This window comes from Idiotropiscis lumnitzeri, chromosome 18 (genome assembly GCF_059441095.1).
Source record: "Idiotropiscis lumnitzeri isolate Australia: NSW breed Sydney's pygmy pipehorse chromosome 18, RoL_Ilum_1.0, whole genome shotgun sequence".
Lineage (NCBI taxonomy): Eukaryota > Metazoa > Chordata > Actinopteri > Syngnathiformes > Syngnathidae > Idiotropiscis > Idiotropiscis lumnitzeri.
In genome coordinates this window covers 983994-1001846 of record NC_142408.1, presented here as the reverse complement: position 1 = coordinate 1001846, position 17853 = coordinate 983994, and the positions used below count along the sequence as shown (strand labels likewise).

General features: G+C 43.1%; 1 protein-coding gene across 3 annotated transcripts; it reads left to right on the top strand.

The window, feature by feature from the left end:
* The first annotated feature begins 43 nt into the window (after nt 1-43).
* Nucleotides 44-9952, top strand: pax8 (paired box 8). Of its 3 annotated transcripts, none has more exons than XM_088281161.1 (12): nt 44-149; nt 2142-2308; nt 5236-5377; nt 5494-5691; nt 5943-6019; nt 6104-6229; nt 6722-6897; nt 6992-7130; nt 7249-7488; nt 7649-7750; nt 8630-8716; nt 9307-9952. In XM_088281161.1, exons 2-12 carry the CDS (start codon nt 2161-2163, stop codon nt 9375-9377), a joined length of 1506 nt encoding a protein of 501 aa, XP_088137287.1. In that variant the 5' UTR covers nt 44-149; nt 2142-2160; the 3' UTR covers nt 9378-9952. The 3 variants fall into 3 exon arrangements, with proteins under 3 accessions (XP_088137287.1, XP_088137286.1, XP_088137285.1); XM_088281160.1 differs by having other exon boundaries at nt 5212-5377; nt 7010-7130; XM_088281159.1 differs by having other exon boundaries at nt 5212-5377.
* The last annotated feature ends 7901 nt before the right edge of the window (nt 9953-17853 follow it).

Genomic DNA, 17853 nt, shown 5'->3' with positions numbered 1-17853 from the left:
AGGATAAAACGCGCGGTTGTGCGCAAGCTGCGCGCAAACACGCGTGTGACGCGCACACACACACACAAGCCTGCACCCGGAGCGTGAACGCAACATTTTGGATATTAGCACGCAAGGAAACTCCGTTTTTCTCTCGTGGGCGGAAAAAGGTAAGAATGTTGCTCGTCAGGTGTGCGCAAAATGTGTCTTGTAGTTTATTTTGGAGGCGCAGTATGACGTAAGTGGCGTGTGTCTTGTTCGGAGGGAGCATTGATTTAAATGTTGGTTTATTTGCTCTTTGAGATGTTAACGGCGATAAATAATGAAGCTGAAAAACACTTTTGTATTCTGCTTTAATAGAAAACGAATACGGCCGTTATGGTATAGGGAAGAAATTATGTGAAAATTGGGCCTTTTTTTTGCGCTCCATTAAATTAAAAATGAATAAAACTCTGTGTACATACTAGGAAGCGTGTATTTTGATCAACTTTATTTCTACTTGCTGTTAGTATTTGTAGTTACTTGTAAAATATCAACGTCAAAAACATTTAGAACTGTTTCCATAATTTAAGACGGGTATTGTCATGTGCAGTAAAAAAAACACGAGCAATGAAATTACTCACATGCCTTAACACAACAGAAAAGGTAAATTATGTGAAATTGAATGACTACTTTTCCGAGGAAACAAAAGTGGAGTGAATTTAGTCAAGTTAAAAATGTTAACTAGAAGATTCCTTTTCACGCTTTCTGACTAACGTTACAATTGCTTTTATTTAAAAAATAGTGTAAGTGACTTCCTTTTTTTAGTGAACAATTCATGCGTCGTCATGATTGTATTACTTTACGTGGTGTCACTTATAGTAACTTACCATTACTAGTTATTTATAAGTTTTGAAGACACGAGTGAGGATAAACGGTTCAGAAACTGGAAGCGTGAAGGATAGAAAAAGGGGAAAAAATTGAACATCTTTTTTCCACTTTCCACGAAAATAATGTAATAATTACAACTTCAAAAATTAGCTCATGAAGTTTAAAACATTACATTAAAATTACTCGACGATCCAAAAATGATCAAGACTTTTCAAATGGAACGGATCACGTTTTTTTTTTCCTTAAAAATCTATGCATCTATATTGAAAAATACAAAATTGTTTTTCGTGACATCTTACGTGTGGGAAATCTGAAGACAGACTTTTTTTGAACATCCCAATTTGACCTGATCACCTCATGTGGCTAGATTTGATTGGAGATTTTTGACACTGTAATGAAAGTCACAACTCGAATCGTGAAGGAATGCATGAAACAATAAATTCACTGCTGTCGTGACATAAATCAAACGAATCGAAACACCAATGATTATTTGGACGTTTCTCTCATTGACTACGGACAATAATCGTCATTTCTTCCACATTTAATCTCATTCAAAGAGTTCTGAAGGGATGAAGAGAGTTTGCTGAATGTCATGATCTAAATCTTTGCTGCTGTAACACCTCAAATTTCCCCATGGTGGGACTTATAAAGGACATCTTTATCTTTATCTTTATGATAGCATTTAGCGGTTAGCTAACATCTCGTTTCATATTGCATGATATTTTGTCCAAAATGAATTGCCCTTTTTGTTTATTTTAAAATGCTCTTTGTTATTTGAAAATCGAATCATTCCAAAACTCTAAATGAACAACATCAGAGTGTTTGTTCTGCTTCTCAAACACACAAAATCCACGTCAATGTCGTTAGCTTAATAGCATATTAGCATCTCAGTCATCTTTTTTAATGGAGGTGGATGAACAAATTCACAGAAGTTAGATACAAAAATGACTCCAAAAAGTAAACACACCGAAAGTTAAATACAACTGAACTGTACTTATTTTTTTTTGTATATTTAGTAAAAGTATTAAGTGGAAAAAAAACATTTGTAATATTTTGCGCAAAAGGAAATTTCATTCAGTGATTCTTTTGGGGAACAACAACAAATTCCCAAAACAAGAAGAGCCCTGTTGCCTTGATTAAAAAACAAAAAAAATAAAAAAAATGAGCACGCAAATTGCTTTTTTTTTTTTTTTTTTTACGGAGTTGTGGCAGGAAGTGAAAAATGATTTAGGCAGTTCTACTCTGATGCAAACGATACATGATAGATGACGGCAAGTGTTGTGTTGCTGCAGAATCGGACGGGCCATCCTCATGCCCGTCGAGGCAGGCCGAGTAGAAGAAGAAGAAGAAGAAGAAGTGAAAAAGAGGGACAGGGTGGAGGACGAGAGTGTGCTGACGTTTGGCTGGTGGGCGTGCAGGGAGCAACATCTCAGGGCTATGTCCACTGGCAGTGCAAGAGGTAACTACACTACAGCCGAGACTCAAAAGGTGCGCGGCGAGGACCACTAGTGGCACACGGGCTCCCTCTAGTGGTATGTGACAGAATCACTGAATTCAACGCAAATACAGTTTACGATTTTCAAAAAAGGCAACGCAATCAAACGTGTACAAATCTTGTAGCGGAGATGATTATAAAGACTATTACGTTTTTTCCTGTGAATCCAGGACATTTGAAGTACAGTTCAGCTGTATTAACTTTAAAAATAAAATAAAATAAAAAATCTTTTACAGTCTGTTTTTGTTTTATATCAATAACAGTACTTTCTTATCTTATTTTTACAAGTATAGTGCAGTGTAATTCACTTTTCTTTTACCCATTGCAGTATATTTCAAAGTACAGTTCAGACGGATCACTTTTCATTCAGTTCAGTACAATTGTTACTTTCTAAGTAAAATCGATTTTGAATCAAGTAGAGTAGCCTACTCTTTTAACCACTCAAATTCAATGCATTTTGTTTTTCCATGCAGCTCTGTTGTAATCAACTGTTTTTTTCTAAAGCAGTATGTCATCCCCCCCCCCCAGTACAGTATACTTTTAAAGTACAGTTCAGTTGTATTTAACTTTTTCTTTTAACTCTTTACTGTGCAGTTTACACATTTCAAGTACAGTCATTTTAAAAGTAGTTATGTTACTTGTTTTTTACTCCAATAGATAACATTTTAAATCTTTATTTATTTCTTAAAATATTATATTTTCATTGTTTATTTTGGTTCCAAAAAAGATTTAAGTAAAATTTTCATTTAACATGCGATAGTTTTGTTAAGATCAGGATGCAAACGCTGCATAAAATTCAGTAACAGTGGTCCACAATAACGTGAAATGTAAATGCAAAATCATCAATCATTACAAAAGTTGTTTTTTAATTGTTATTTCTCGATAGTGTATTTAAGTGTAGTTTGAAGACAATTGCACTCCATTGAAGACAGAATGTGTGCCTGCTCCTGCTGCTGCTTTCCAAACATCTGCATGCAACACCTGCATTTCCTCACGTTACAAAACCAACGTATCATCCTGTTCCTCATTCATTCCATTGCGCAACTTTTACGCCATTTGTGACACGTTGGATTGACATGCCAACATCTCGAACGTTCCCTTTGTCAGCTCAATCACAAGACGAGGCAAGATGAGATGAGATAAGATAAGATAAGACAGCCAATTGAATACATGAATCAGCAGAATTGCAAGAGACGAAAGCTCACAATCCAGTAAATGTTCAACAATAGCAAATTGAACGCTCTCACTTGTCAGATAATACAAGATCAACTAAAATGATTTATTTTCATAATCTCGTTGTTCCTTATCACATATATGTGTTATTGGTATAAACAATAAATTAGAGTAGCTAATTAATTGTATTATTCATTTCATTAGCAATAGTCAAACAAGAGTCAAGTTTTTTTTCATCCTTTACATTTGTCGAGTAGTATATCGAGTATATCATTACGTTGATCACAAATTTTGCAAATTGAAAATGTTGTCGATTATATGATCAAAAATTAATACTTCATCACCAATACTGATGTTCAGGATTTAAGACGAGAACAACAAACATAATTTTTTAAATGTTCTCACATTGTCAAGAATGAACACAAATGTATTTGTAATTATTTTGTTCTCCAATCAGAGAAAATCATACTTTTGCTATTATTTAGATCTATTTATTGATAACACGCCATTCTGTTTTATGACTGATATTTATTAACAGTGTAAACAATCGGTAAGGGTAAGTTATTATTCATTATGACATATATGTATAGTTATAGGGCTGCAATAACAATTACTAAGCATGATTATTTTTGCATTGTGTTTTTGGATTTTAATCGATGCATTCATGCATGTAATCTAATTTGGTGACGAACGCATAATTTGTTTTGGCGCGCACGCCACTCCAGCGCGCATGCGCCAGTAGAACCCCCCCCCCCACACTTTTCCCCACCCCGCCCACCATGTTTCACTCCCACCCACCCGCGAGAGGGGGAGTGGGTTGTGCGCTCGACTTTAATATCCTGCAGGTTGATGAAGCTTGGCGGGGAGATTTTTTTTCTCCACACTCGGCTGGCAGCGTTAATAGAGAGACCCCCCCCCTCTCCATCCCCCTCCACCTTAAAAAAAAAACTGCCCCCTCACCCCCAAAAGAAGTGCGTTTGATGTGGAAATGAAAGCTGGCAAAAGGCTGCAAGAAAGAGGCGCGACTGAATGGGTTAAAAGAAAAGCGATAGTGTGCACGCAGGAGACCTCCTGTGCGCGCGCGTGCGCGTGGCCGCAACGTCATTTGGTTATTCTTCTGAATGAACAGTCTGTGTCATGTCACGTAAAGTGGAATTATTCTAACATACATAAAAAAATATTTATTTAAAATGCAAGCACACGTGACTCATAACTAACAGAAAATAATGATGACAATTTTTAAACATTATGAACGATAATGAGAAAAGATTTATATGGAGGTGCATCTCAATAAATAGTGGGGAAAGTCATTTATTTCGGAAATTCAATTCAATCTATGTGAGGTTGACCTCACATTTCAGTTCAGTTATATTAAAGTACTATATGTTAAGATTCCATCTTATAGAATTTTATTTTATTTTATTTTGTTCAGGATTTTTATTTAATTCAATTTATCAAACTTTTTAGGAATAAAGCCTGTCTCGTTTTTCTTGTAATGAACACTTACTTCCTACTGTATTTATGATGTAACAGAGATACCTGAGGTGCTGCTAAATTAATTAATTAATAAATCAATCATTTTGGTGCTACTCTGTGTGTAAAAAAAAAAAAAAAGTACAAGCATTTTCTTAGGTGAAAATTGTCCTTTTTAGTTCCCTGACATTTATAAGTGTTCATCCCCCCTCCTCCCCCAGGACATGGGGGTCTTAACCAACTAGGCGGAATGTTTGTTAATGGCCGTCCACTTCCGGAGGTGATCCGGCAACGCATCGTGGACATGGCCCACCAGGGGGTCCGGCCGTGCGACATCTCCCGCCAGCTCCGTGTCAGCCACGGCTGCGTCAGCAAGATTCTGGGACGGTCGGTTAAAACTCAAACAACTACTGAGTATTAGTACTGATTGGTGGAAATTTTTAAAAATGAACAAATTGGGACATGGGAGGTTCCATCCCAGTGAAACGGCTTTCCGTACGCAGGTATTACGAGACGGGAAGCATCAAGCCCGGCGTGATTGGCGGTTCCAAGCCCAAAGTGGCCACGCCCAAGGTGGTGGACAAGATCGCAGAGTATAAGCGGCAGAACCCCACCATGTTCGCCTGGGAGATCAGGGACAGGCTGCTGGCCGAGGCGGTGTGCGACGGCGACACCGTGCCCAGCGTCAGCTCCATCAACAGGTCAGCCGCCGCGTCACCACCACGCTCACGATTGTCATCGTTTTGTTTTTTTTAACATTTTGACGTTTGATGGCCAGAAGCTGAACTGGGCCGTACTTGATGACAGACGAGACTCGTCTGACAAGAGCGAGAGGCCGTTCCATTTCTTGTCTCTTGCCCATGTCCTACGTCAACATTACATACGCTGCCCTCGCATTTGGTTCTTATAAATTTGATGCATAGAAAATCATGCAGCCTTTCTTCTTTTTCAGGATCATTCGAACCAAAGTCCAGCAGCCGTTCAATCTCCCCTTGGACGGAAAAGGCCTAAGTCCTGGACAAACCTTGAGTAAGCCTCCAAGACTCCCACCTTCCATTAATGTTGCCCCCCCCCCCCCAATTCTCTTTTATAAGCACGTTTCCCTTCCCCAAGTTCCCAGTTCAGCCGTCACCCCGCCCGAGTCTCCGCACTCCGACTCTTTGGGCTCCACCTACTCCATTAGCGGCCTCTTGGGAATCCCCCAACCAAGCGGCGAGGGCAAGAGGAGCCATGACGACAGTAAGAATACTCTCCAAATAATGAACCCAACGTCGGGTCAACGTCAACAAATCTGCTCAAAATCGACAACGCCGCCGTTTTAGCGAGTACAGAAAAAGAACAATCACGGACGATTTCGAGTCTTCGATGAACAAGAACGCTCCAGCTTGGCTTTACTCTTCTTTTGACATCGAAATGACGTTAGCCAGCGGGCTAGCCGTTATGTTTCGCTAGATGACTCAAGACAACGCAAACAAACATTTTATCCACTCGTGAGAAAGATTCAGTTTTGGTTGTCAGCACGTCGCTTTGAAAAGGGCGACGTCACAAGCAGACCGTTTAGTTTAGTAGTTTAGAACAAGCCTACTCGAAAAACTAATTGAAACAAACAGAATGCCAAAGAAGTTTTTGTCAATTTTTCAGTTCCTTATGATGATGATGACGTCCGGTCCTGTCCGGATCATCATCAAAACGCTCATCTTCTTCTTCTTTTCCGTCTGGTTCTTCCTTCAGGCGACCAGGACAGCTGTCGGCACAGCGTGGACTCTCAAGGCAGCGGCGGCGGCGGAATTCCCAGGAAAAGCATGCGAGCGGACCACTTCTCGCAGCACGTGGACTGCGGCTTCGAGCGTCCCCACTACCCTCCAGACTCCTTCTCCAGCTCCGCCTCCGGGAGCAAGACGGAGCAGGTGAGGACAGGAGCGTCACGTGACGTGTTGTTAGAAACTTCAAGAGATCAGCGAGTCTGTTTTTTTTTTTTTTTTGTGGGCCGCCGGCTAATAGCTAATCCTTGGCCTTCAGACTTTGTACCCGCTGTCACTCATCAGCGGCAGCCTGGACGAGGCCAAAGGTGGCCTGTCATCCTCCAGCTCCGCAATTGGGCGCAACTTGACGGCGCATCAGAGCTACGCCATGGTGCCTGGTGAGACGACGCCTCTCGCCCCGGCGCCAAAACCACTTTTAGCCACCATCGCTCCTGGTTTTGGTTTGCCATTGTTTGAACATACTCCATTTTCCCGCCTCACCGCATCCTTGTCCAGAGCCCCTCCAGTCGCTGCCGCTTTGCCTGAAGCAGGAAATGTCCCCGGAGGTCACCAGCACGAGCCCCGCCTCGCCCAACCTGGCATTTGTGGAGCTGCAGAAACCCGTTTCTATGAACAGCAGCAGCTGCGCTGGCGGCGGCGGCGGGGGAGCGAGCAACCATTTCCCCAACTCCTTCAACTCATTTTCCCATCATGCACCAGTGTACGGCCAATTTGGCAGCCAGTCAATCGTCTCAGGTAGCGTCCATGTCCCCTAAGTTAGCCATTCATCTCATAATCATTTGCTTTTGACGGCCGTGTGCTGACAAACATACACAGTTGCTCAAATTCAGCAATCAGATCTAACGGGAATAATAATCCAAAAATATCACGAATAATCTTAAATGATGTTTTTCAGGGCGGGACATGGTGAGCTCCACCCTGCCGGGTTACCCGCCTCACATCCCGTCGCCGGCCCAGTCGGGATATTCCTCATCGGCCATCGCCGGCGTGGTCGCGGGTACGAGTCGCTTGTTTTATTGCACACACACACCCCAAAAAAACAAAAACCACACACACATAAAAGGAGAGACTGTCATTGGGGGCGGGCGGAGGCTTACGCAAAAGCAGCGGTTTGCGACGGAGGCTTGACTGGAGTTAATGAGTTGACTTGAACAGTGTGTGTGTGTGTGTGTGTGTGTGTACACGGGCCCAGGGGGTACAAGAAACAGGCTTGGGGGTTCCACCCTGCTGCCCACTACCCCCACACAGCCAAACACCTCTGACCACACATCGCCATGGGAACCGGGGGGCCCAGGAGGGTGGTCTTTGTAGTGTGAGGGTGTGTGTGTGTGTGTGTGTCAAGATGCCACTGTGTGCGTGTGTGTGTCGTTTTTTTTGTTTTTATTTGAAGTCTGCCCTTCGAAGCGCGAAATGAGAGGGTCTGATTTATTATTTTTCTGGTGGGCTGGCAGTGAGAGAGCGTTGATACACAATTACCTCGCAGAGGGGGGATGGCGATGGCGGGTTTCGGACCGTACGAGCTGGAGGTGGGGATGCATGAGGATTCATTCCAGTCGACATAATTACCGATTAGATATTGGAATGTGAAAATAAAAAAATGAAACAAATAGAGTGAGAAGGAAAGGAAAGAGGGCGTCTCAAGCAGGAAGTGCAAGAAGAGCAGGCGGGAGGGCGACGGGCACGCATCACTGGCTTGCAGGGATTTGGGCCCGCGCCTGCACCGGAGATTAATGGTTTACAGCCTCAGCTAAACTGCCGGTGAATGATGAGCTAAGCGGTCGAGAAACATCTCACAGATATGGACGGTCTTGTCGCTTTACAAAAAACAAAACCGCGTCACCTAAAACGTGTTGTTGTTGTTGTTTTAACCTGAAAGGTGCCGACTACGCCGCTCAGTCGTACAGCCACTCACCCTACGCCTCGTACGGCGAAGCCTGGAGGTTCACCAACTCCGGCATACTAGGTGAGTGTGGCCGGTGACGGCTTTGCGATTGACCGGTGATCAGTTGAGAGCAGGCGTGGACAAACTACGGCCCGGGGGCCACCTGCAGCCCATCGAACGTTTTGATCCGGCCCGCCGAACTTGAAAAAAAATGAAATGAATGAACCTTGATAATGTTTTATTTTCTTATACGTTACCCCGGTGGCCAAGGCAACAGTTCAGTCGTGTTCGGACTTCGGTTCAATGTCCATCGTAGGGAAATGCCGATGTGAATACGCGTTTGTCTAAATGCTGCCGTGATTAATTGGCGACCAGTCCGGGGTGTGACCACGCTTCTCACGTCAAAAGGTTATCATGGGGCTTGCTGCACGCTCCGTGCGCAGGAACAATACAGTTAGTTCAAAGCGGTCCAGGCGCTTGGATGGAGTATATCATTCGTCATTATTAAAAATAAAACTCTCTCAGGACGATGGTAAGATCCGGTACTAAATTGGAATGAGGACGCCTTCAAGGAAACGCATGAAGACGACATGGCGACACTACAAAATTGCTGATATGGCAAAAGAAATGAATAATGACCCCCCTTTTTGTATGTGCCACGCCCCCCTCAGGTTCACCCTACTATTACAGCACAGCTTCACGCAGCGCCGCCCCCTCGGCGGCCGCCTACGACCACCTCTAGTCCCACGCCTGACGGAACCTTCACATGCCAGACTGCAACCCGGACGGACTTTCGGACAACTCTGCAGATGAACCGGCAACTCAATTTTGATTTTTGACATGTCAATTATTTATTTGCCATTCCCGCCGACCCAGGGTAACTCGGACGCGAGCACGTTTACACATCTGCAGCCTTACGTGTCAACTTTTTCTGTATTGATCGCAGTTTTTCGGCCAAAGACTTGTTTTTTTTCGGACACCGGATGAAGGATATGCAACTTCTTTAGAATGAACTATGCGTGATTTATTTTTTTTTCATTTGTTGTTGGTTTACAATGGTTTCTTTTTAACAATGGAGAATCTTTTCATTCTTGATTTGTTTGCTTGCGAATGAGTTGGGGAAAACAAAATCTATTTGTCAACATGATGTACATAATGTAAATGATGGCCGGCCTTTCGGGCCAAGTGGACGTTGATTTGACGACAGAAAGCAACAAGAGGCTTCCATACATGTTTAGTTTGTTGCCATGTTGGTAAGAATTGTGACTATTTTTTATTCATATATACGGTTATTAATATTATTGCACATGTTATGTAAATAGGGAGTTTCTAAAGAATTATTTTTAATTAAAGCATGGCAACGGTGAGCTTCCTGTTGTGTGTTTAATAAAAAAAAAAAAGAGGAAGAAAGTGGTTTTCAAAAGTCATTACAGTGGACCGCCACACATTTTTTTTTCTTCTCACGTTTCATAAAAAAATGCTTGTTCATTGCAGGGGCCCACTGTATTGTATATTATTATTTGCACATCTGGCATATTTTTAATAATAGTTTTATAATTTGTGTTATTTGAAAATAAAATAATAATTATTATTATTATTAATTTAAGTATGAGTGGTGGATCTAGTCAAATCATCTTGTCTATTATCAATCCACAAGTATAGATTTGTTTTTAAAACTCATTTTTGATGGGTTATTTTTGTAGCATGTCGCATCCCCCAAAACGACAGCAATTTCACAAATCAGTTTGACAGTCAAGCAATGTGGAGAATACAACGCAAAATTATGTGCACTTGTCAAACTCTCACAAACAACAAGAAGGAAGACAAAGTCTGCCATTCAGCTTTACATTAACGATTTTTGGACGTCATTTCCAGGGGTTGTATTTTAACTCCTCCGGGGGGGGGGGGGGGGATTACTCTTCTTGTTATTATCATTACCTTGGTGATAATAGCCTCATAACAGCCATTTCTTTCAGCAATTTTAAAGGACGAACGCAGCGACCCTGCAAGCTCGCGTCTGTCTAATGGCGTCTTCTTATTTTCTGCATCGACTGCTTTTATGCTTGGGGTCTGCGTCCCTCTTCTTCTTTTTTTTTTTTTTTGCAGCCTCATTACCGCAGTGCGCTAACGAGCTAGCCACGGTTCGGTGGGGCCGGCCCACCTGGTGCCCACTGACGGCCGAGATGTGAATACGTCTTTGTAAAAGTAGACCTTTGGTGCTGTTCTCACAACATTGTCCAGCTTTGCCTCATTTCTGGCCTTGTGCGTGTACATGAGTCCTTCGGTGGTTGAGACAGAGAGTTTTTTTACTTTTTTTAAGTCACCCAAATGGAAGACACTTGAACTTAAAGAAGCGAAAACATGAATATCGGATATTTGTTTGGCAGTCGAATGAGGTAACCCAAAAGGGAAGGAGACGATGTGGTGCTATTCGTACCGGGAGCATCGGGTTGACGGTGTGACCCAGTACGTCGTTAGGTCAAGATTTTGATCCAATAAGGAGTAGAAATGACCTGTATTGATGAGTTAAATCTATCAAATAAATGTGTTACCTGGTTATGAGTATAGCACCGGTTAAAAATAAAACCCGTTTTATGAGCAAGAAGAAACAACTTTCCCCTGTCAGGTGGCGACACAAAAAAACAAAATCAATCAGTCACTCACGGTGAGTTTGGCACAGTTTTTACACCGGATGCCCCTTCGGATGCAAGCTACCCATTTGTTGCAGGTGAGCCGTCAGCCCTGAGCGGGATTTGAACTCCAAAGTCGCCACTAACCCACAAAGAAACTTGCATTCGATTGACTTCAACTTCGGTTTACAAAGAGCTTTCCAAAAATTTCCAAAACCGACTTCAGTCTCTTCTGCTTGCTTAAATGCAATCTTGAACCCAATCTGCTGGGTCAAAATTGTAAACCCAATCTTGGGTTAAAGTCACCAAGCAGATTCGGAAAACAACCCAGCATTTGTTTTTTCTGCGTAAACTCCATTCCAGGTGGCTTCACGCGCCTAAAAACATCGAGAGTCTGACTTTTTATAAAAGTCGTACTTCCAAAAGAGTGAAAAGACAAAGTTACAGTTGCGGCACATAAGCCACACAAGCGCAAGTCTTCCACCCTCTGTGGGCCTATTAGTGAGGAGGCTTCAGGCCACAATGTTTGCGGTAATGAGCCCGCCGGTACAATATAGGCACCGGGCCGGAACAGCTGAGGGCAGACAAAGCTGGAAGGACAGGCTGAATTGTGCGTCACTAGCACACAGCCTTGCTTACACTGCGTCTCCGCGTGTGTGTGAAGCAGAAGGCATGTGTCCATCACCATAACGGGCCAAGAACTCAAAAGACACAACGAGGGGCCCCGCGGAACGAGCTGGCAAAAAAGCAGCCAGGAGTGTGTGGCAATCAGTGGGATGACGGGGGGGGGGGGGGGTCCGGCTGTCCCGCGCCAGTCATCTGGAAAGTCCGCCACTTATCTCCGAGACAGAGACACCGGAGCGAGCAATTCAGCCCAGCAAATAAGTATTCTGCAAGCCCGTGCAATTTGTCGGGCAGAGGTGGTGCCGACCCAGATTGCGCATGAGAAGGCTTTCATTTTCAAGTATTTGTTTATGCAGACCAAGCGTGACTGATTGTTGGACACAATTCCACTACTGATTTGTTCCACTTGAAAACAATTGCACAGCAAATGAATCGAAGGGAGACGTTACGTTGAAGGTTTTTTTTTTTTTTTTTTTTTTAACTCTCACCTGCATAACCGCTGTTAATATCAAGCCATTTTCTATTGCGCTTGTCCTCTTATGGGTGGCGTTTGACTTGGTATGGTATAATGTGAACTCGGGTTGGAAATCTCTGGCATGAGGGCTATTTGATGCATATTTAGAGAAACTGGTTCATGAAAAAAATACATTCTCAAAGGGTGGAATGGTTTAATAAGACTTAGTGAAGTGAAGGAGCGATAACAGTTGATTGGATATGTTATAAAAACTATTCCATAGTTAAATGTGGGCGTACAAGAATAAAGAGTAGTTGCACATCCACAACAGTAGGTGGCAGCGACTCTTATTTTTTTATTCTAATTTACAGACTAAAAAACGTGTGAAAAATGTTTTTTGTAAGTTGGTCTATATTTCCTCTTTGTATTCTTTCCTGTTGATAAGGCAAAGGTGTACTGCTAAAAAAATTTGCGGGGGGTTGTCGCCGCAAAATGTGTTCTTCAGGAGCGTAACAGAAAATAATTGAAAAACACTCTTTTATGCAGACTTTAGTCATGAAGAACCAAATTCTACAAAATGACATTCTTCTTGTTTTTTTTTTTCTGGCTCATGAAAAAAGATACACTTTAACAGGCATTTTATTTTTCATAATAAATTGAACAAACTTATATATATTTTTAACGTTGTTTAAAAACGGTGCCTGCTAGTTTCATGCTAATACACAATCCCATTGGGATGCTAACCGTTAGCATTGACACTTGTGCTTTTACTATCAGCAATGGCTATTTGAACACAAATGGGTGTTAAACATGAAATACTCGGGTGTTAAATGGAATGACAACGGATGAGGATTGCATGCTGGTTTGTGCCGCAGTTGTGTGAAACAAAAAAAGGAGTTAAGCCCCGTACAACGTACAGAAACCTGCCAGGACGCCGAGTAAAAGCTTTGAAGTCTTGGTGAGGTTGACTTCAATTTTGCAGGTATTTGACCTCCTCACGTCTGGGAATTTGGATGTAAAGCAGTGCAGGGCCTCACGGTTTGGAGGGAGGCCTTCAAATGAAGAGATCTCTCTAACTCATCCAGTCGATGCCAACGAGGATGGATTTACATTTTTATCCACTTGATGCAGGTTCAAGTGGCACAATTTCCATTTGTTTTTTTGTTTTTTTTGCTCCCGGGTGGCCAATTGTGTGCAGCAAAAAGGTCGCATGGAAAGCCGTATCTTAAGATTGTAGTCAAACCTCTTCCAAATGTGACAACAACATTAAATTATGGGATTATTGAAATCATTCTTAACCGATTGCTGTTCATGAACCAATTATTGTTGTATGTTTTGTGATAAAAAAGCAAATAAAAAACAAGACAGGGATTGTTATTCACACCAACCTTTTGAAACGGATTCAGTTACCGTTTCAGTTTTCAAAAGCAAAGTCAGATACTCGCAAATGTCTTATTTTGATTAAACACAAAAGATAATCAGTATGCTTCCTCGGGGACTTGGTTGTAAAATTATAATTAAATTGATTAAAAAGAGCAACATTACCCTTATTATAAAACAATACTTTGGCCCATGTCCTTTTCCAAACGCAAACGTGTCCCAGGAAATGAAAATTGAAGTGGAAATCGACCTGCAGCCAAAGACGACGACGCGTCGAAAAACACCTGAAATGACATCCCTGTCCTCCAATTTCAAGAAGCTCTCTCATCTCATCTCATGGCCACCATTGGAACAAACGTGCCAGTCAAGGGGAGCAAACAGAAAGAGTTTCAGGAAGACAGGACGAGGGGAGGGGGCGGGGGGGGCTCCGATCTAGTGTTGCAGCGAGCCTATTAAGCAGCACGCGGGCCCTGCAGGCAGGAAGCTACTGTTTGACTGCGAGACATCAAGAAAAACACACCTTTCAAAGCACACACTTTGAACGCCATCGCATAGCCAGGATGGATAAAATCAGCCCAGGTATCAGGTACCGCCCCGAGGGAGCAAATGGGGTGACCTCGGGGAGGAGGAGGAGTGGGGGCGCTAATACTATGGAGGGCGGTGAGTCACAAAACAAGTCATTCAGCGCCGCCGCACGGCGCTGCTCGGGTTAACGATTAGCTAGGAGGAAGCAGGTGCAACGGCTGCTGGCTGGAAGGCCCACGTGAAGAGATGCAAAGCAGATCAAAACGGAGCCGACAAGTTCGCAAACATTCTATTTATGCCGCGTGCAAAGGCCGGAGAACAGTTTGCGCTTAAGGAGTGGATGTTTGAGGTGAGATGCCCTCAAGACAGGCACTTGCGTTCATTCCAACAACTGCTGCTTTCGCTACAAAAGCTGTTTGCGTTCAGCTTGTTAAGGAAGGTGGGGGGGGGGGGGGGTTCTTTCCTGCTACTCACTATTTCTGGTCAGTTCGGATAGCGCGATGGAAAAAAGGGGTTTGCACATCTGCCTCGCAGTTTCGAACATTCACTCGTGGAAACTTGCAATTAAGAGAAAAGGACACACTCGATAATTCGCCGATTTGTCAAAACTGTCGGGAGTAGAGTCAACTACTGGTGAGGAGGACTTGCTCCACGTCACATTTTTGGCTGTCAACTATCAGTGGCTGGTATTTGCAGCCATCATGAGTACCCCAAACAAGGCCGGTATGGGACCAATAACCATTATCTAATATTTGAACTGACAAGGTCGGCCCAATTCATTCAAATTCCATTTTACAATCGGCATTATCCCCTCAACACGCACCCTCCTAATAATCGCCCATCCCGAAATGACACCACGTCATGAGCGTTAAAATCTCAGTCGACTCTTAGTGGCTCAAGTGTCTGAGAGAGCATTGGAGGGCCCTGCATGGTGAGACGGGTCTGACGCCACAGCGGTCAAGAGCGAGGGGGCGGCGGTGGAGAGGAGCAGGCACAGCAAAGAGTTTTTCAAGTGGGAGAGTGGGAGACATGGAGTAACAAGTGGAGCGTGCAAGGCGTCAGCAGCAGATGGACAACGAGCATCCGGAGCGTCGTTGAGCCCACAAGAAGTTGATTGCGGTCGTGGATGTTGGCCAGTGTTCGCGGTGCAGGTGGAAAAAAGTGTTGTGGACTCTGCAAAGGCGATGAATATTCTTTTGTTCATCATGAGTTGACATTTTTTGTCATTGTGTGTAATAAATAGATGAATAAACCAAAAAAAAAATGATATGGAATTGTAGTTGTATCTTTTTTGTCACACTGAGCTGTTCAAAAATGTCACGTCCTGTTTTTTGTCATATTCCATACCAGAAAGTCGCCTACTAACAGAAAGGGGGAACAAATATTGCTTTGTGATGGAACTGTCTTCCATGACCCTAAAAAACAAACTCCAACACAATTGCTATCGTATCCGTCAGGATATTGTCGACTCGGATATGGATACACAAAATCACAAATTTTTACACAATTATTTTGTTATTACAAAAATTCAGTATCCCATTTTGAGTCACAAAGGACCGATTATCACCCCCCCCCCCCCAAGAAAAACAAAAACAAAAACGCGATGCATCTTTTGTCATGTCAAATAGACGCTGCCTGCTATTATTAGCTTTAAAAAAAAAGAAAAATGGAAATGGTCAACTCAGCTTTTGCCAATTCATCATTTTTGTCTTTGCTATTTTCAGTCACAATGTAATCAAATGCAGCCCAAAATGGACAAGAATTCTCATCTTACGTCATGCAACGTGAACCAGGAAGTGGCCCGCTAACGTGCACACAAGCAAAACAAAACAGTTCTTCCTCACTTTTGCTGACAGCTCAACCCGAGCAGAGCTTTGCGCTCGACTAAGTGTTGAGTTTTCTTTGTGTTGCAAAAAGCATCCCAGACGAGCCCTTAATGATCCCAACTTGAGCTCTTGCCTTTTTAATTACCCAACCAGGCCTGACTGAGGCTCGCATAGCTCGGACGGACAAGCGCACGTGGTACGTACAACGACAAGAGGGGGACAATTCCTTGGGAAAGCTGCTCCGTGAACCCAGCAGCAGCTCAGGACGCCCCTGCTGCTCCAGTCACTCACGACTTGGCGGCACCCGCCGGGTCCACTGGAGACGAGCACCCTGAGCGCGCGTTAGCAAACATCCAAACAAGACACTAATGGCCGCCTTCCTCAGCGTGGAATGTTTTGCCGTGCGGGGTTGGCGTCACCTTTCGATGCAGCCCGAGGCCCCCGTCACTCAGGTGGCCCATCAGTCACCTTCATCTGCCCCATCTGACTTTATCTTAATGAGCTGTTGTTATGACAGTCAATGAATGGAGACGGCCTCCATTCAGCGCACAGGAAAGTCCAGCATTATTACGTTAACGAAGCCCCCGCGGCCCGTCCAGTCACGGCCACCACCCAAAATCGTCTCGCTAAAAAGCTTATACAGAGTCCGGTGCCTTGATCCCATTCGGACCTCCGGACAAGACGATTGTCTTTGCTCTTCATTGCGTTTCCTATTGTCGCATTCCATTCCAGTGGGAGGAATGTCTGCGTGTTAGAAGTTTGGAAAAGGGGGAGTGCTAGGGGCTTTTATCCGAGACATCCTGTTCTTATTGTTAAGCGCTTGAGGTCGGCTGCAACCCGACGTGTCGGCTTGAAAGGGAACAAAACGGGCCTGTGTATCCACACAGGCAGCGCAAGGACTGCTTCATGAAGAGAAAAGTTTTACCCTTCCAAAATAAATCATGGAACACATTTTCAGAGTTGTACCTGACATCTTATTGTACTTGGGAAAATATAAAAGTCATCTTTTCCGTCACAATCAGGCAACATTGATATTACTGGACACTACGGTAGGTACAAATGCACATTCTAATGCAGTGGTTTGCAAATCTTTTGCATCAAATGCCACTTTGTAAAATATGTAGCTCGCCATAGACTTAAATACAGTGTCGGAAAATCAAAAACAAGCTCTCCTTAAATAATATGCATCATACATGAAAGTTAACAAAACATGTACCTAAATAAAAGTTCAAGATTAAATGCAATGTCCGTCTAAGAATCCTGCATTTTGGTCATGACGCCGATCGCAAACTTTTTATATTAAATACAACATCAGAGAAATACACACAAAAAAAAGAGAAAAGTATAATCAAATTTAATTTTTTTTTTTGTAAATACTGTACTGGAAAGCCAAGTTTCAATAAGCTTCATACAAATCTACAATCTTTCTTCTAATGTTTGATTGTATTTCATTCTGTATTTTGACGGAACAAACTTTGAGACTCACATCTTCGATAGCAGGCAAAACATGCGGGCCAACATGGAGTGAGCCGTCAACGTGGGCGATGGGACGCAAGGTGGACGCTCATCATCTTCCTGAAAAAAAAAACAGAAACAAGAGTTACACCGTTGTTTGTATCGCTTAAATTCAGTAGAAATATACTCACCGGGCAACGATTGAGTTCATCTGCGCAGTTCCAAATGTTGCCAAATTCTCCTACATCTTCAATTGCGGGGTTCTAAAGTGTTTAGTCTCGTATGACCGAACAGAAATACAAACGGCACAAAAGGGGGCATGTC

What these genes read in the sequence shown, in the direction of transcription:
- pax8 (XM_088281159.1), top strand. Translation starts at nt 2,161, where the DNA reads ATGCCCGTCGAGGCAGGCCGAGTAGAAGAAGAAGAAGAAGAAGAAGTG. An exon ending in CCGGGAGCAAGACGGAGCAG is followed by an intron (nt 6,898 to 6,991) that starts GTGAGGACAGGA and finishes GCCGGCTAATAG; the next exon opens with CTAATCCTTGGCCTTCAGAC. An exon ending in CACCAACTCCGGCATACTAG is followed by an intron (nt 8,717 to 9,306) that starts GTGAGTGTGGCC and finishes CGCCCCCCTCAG; the next exon opens with GTTCACCCTACTATTACAGC.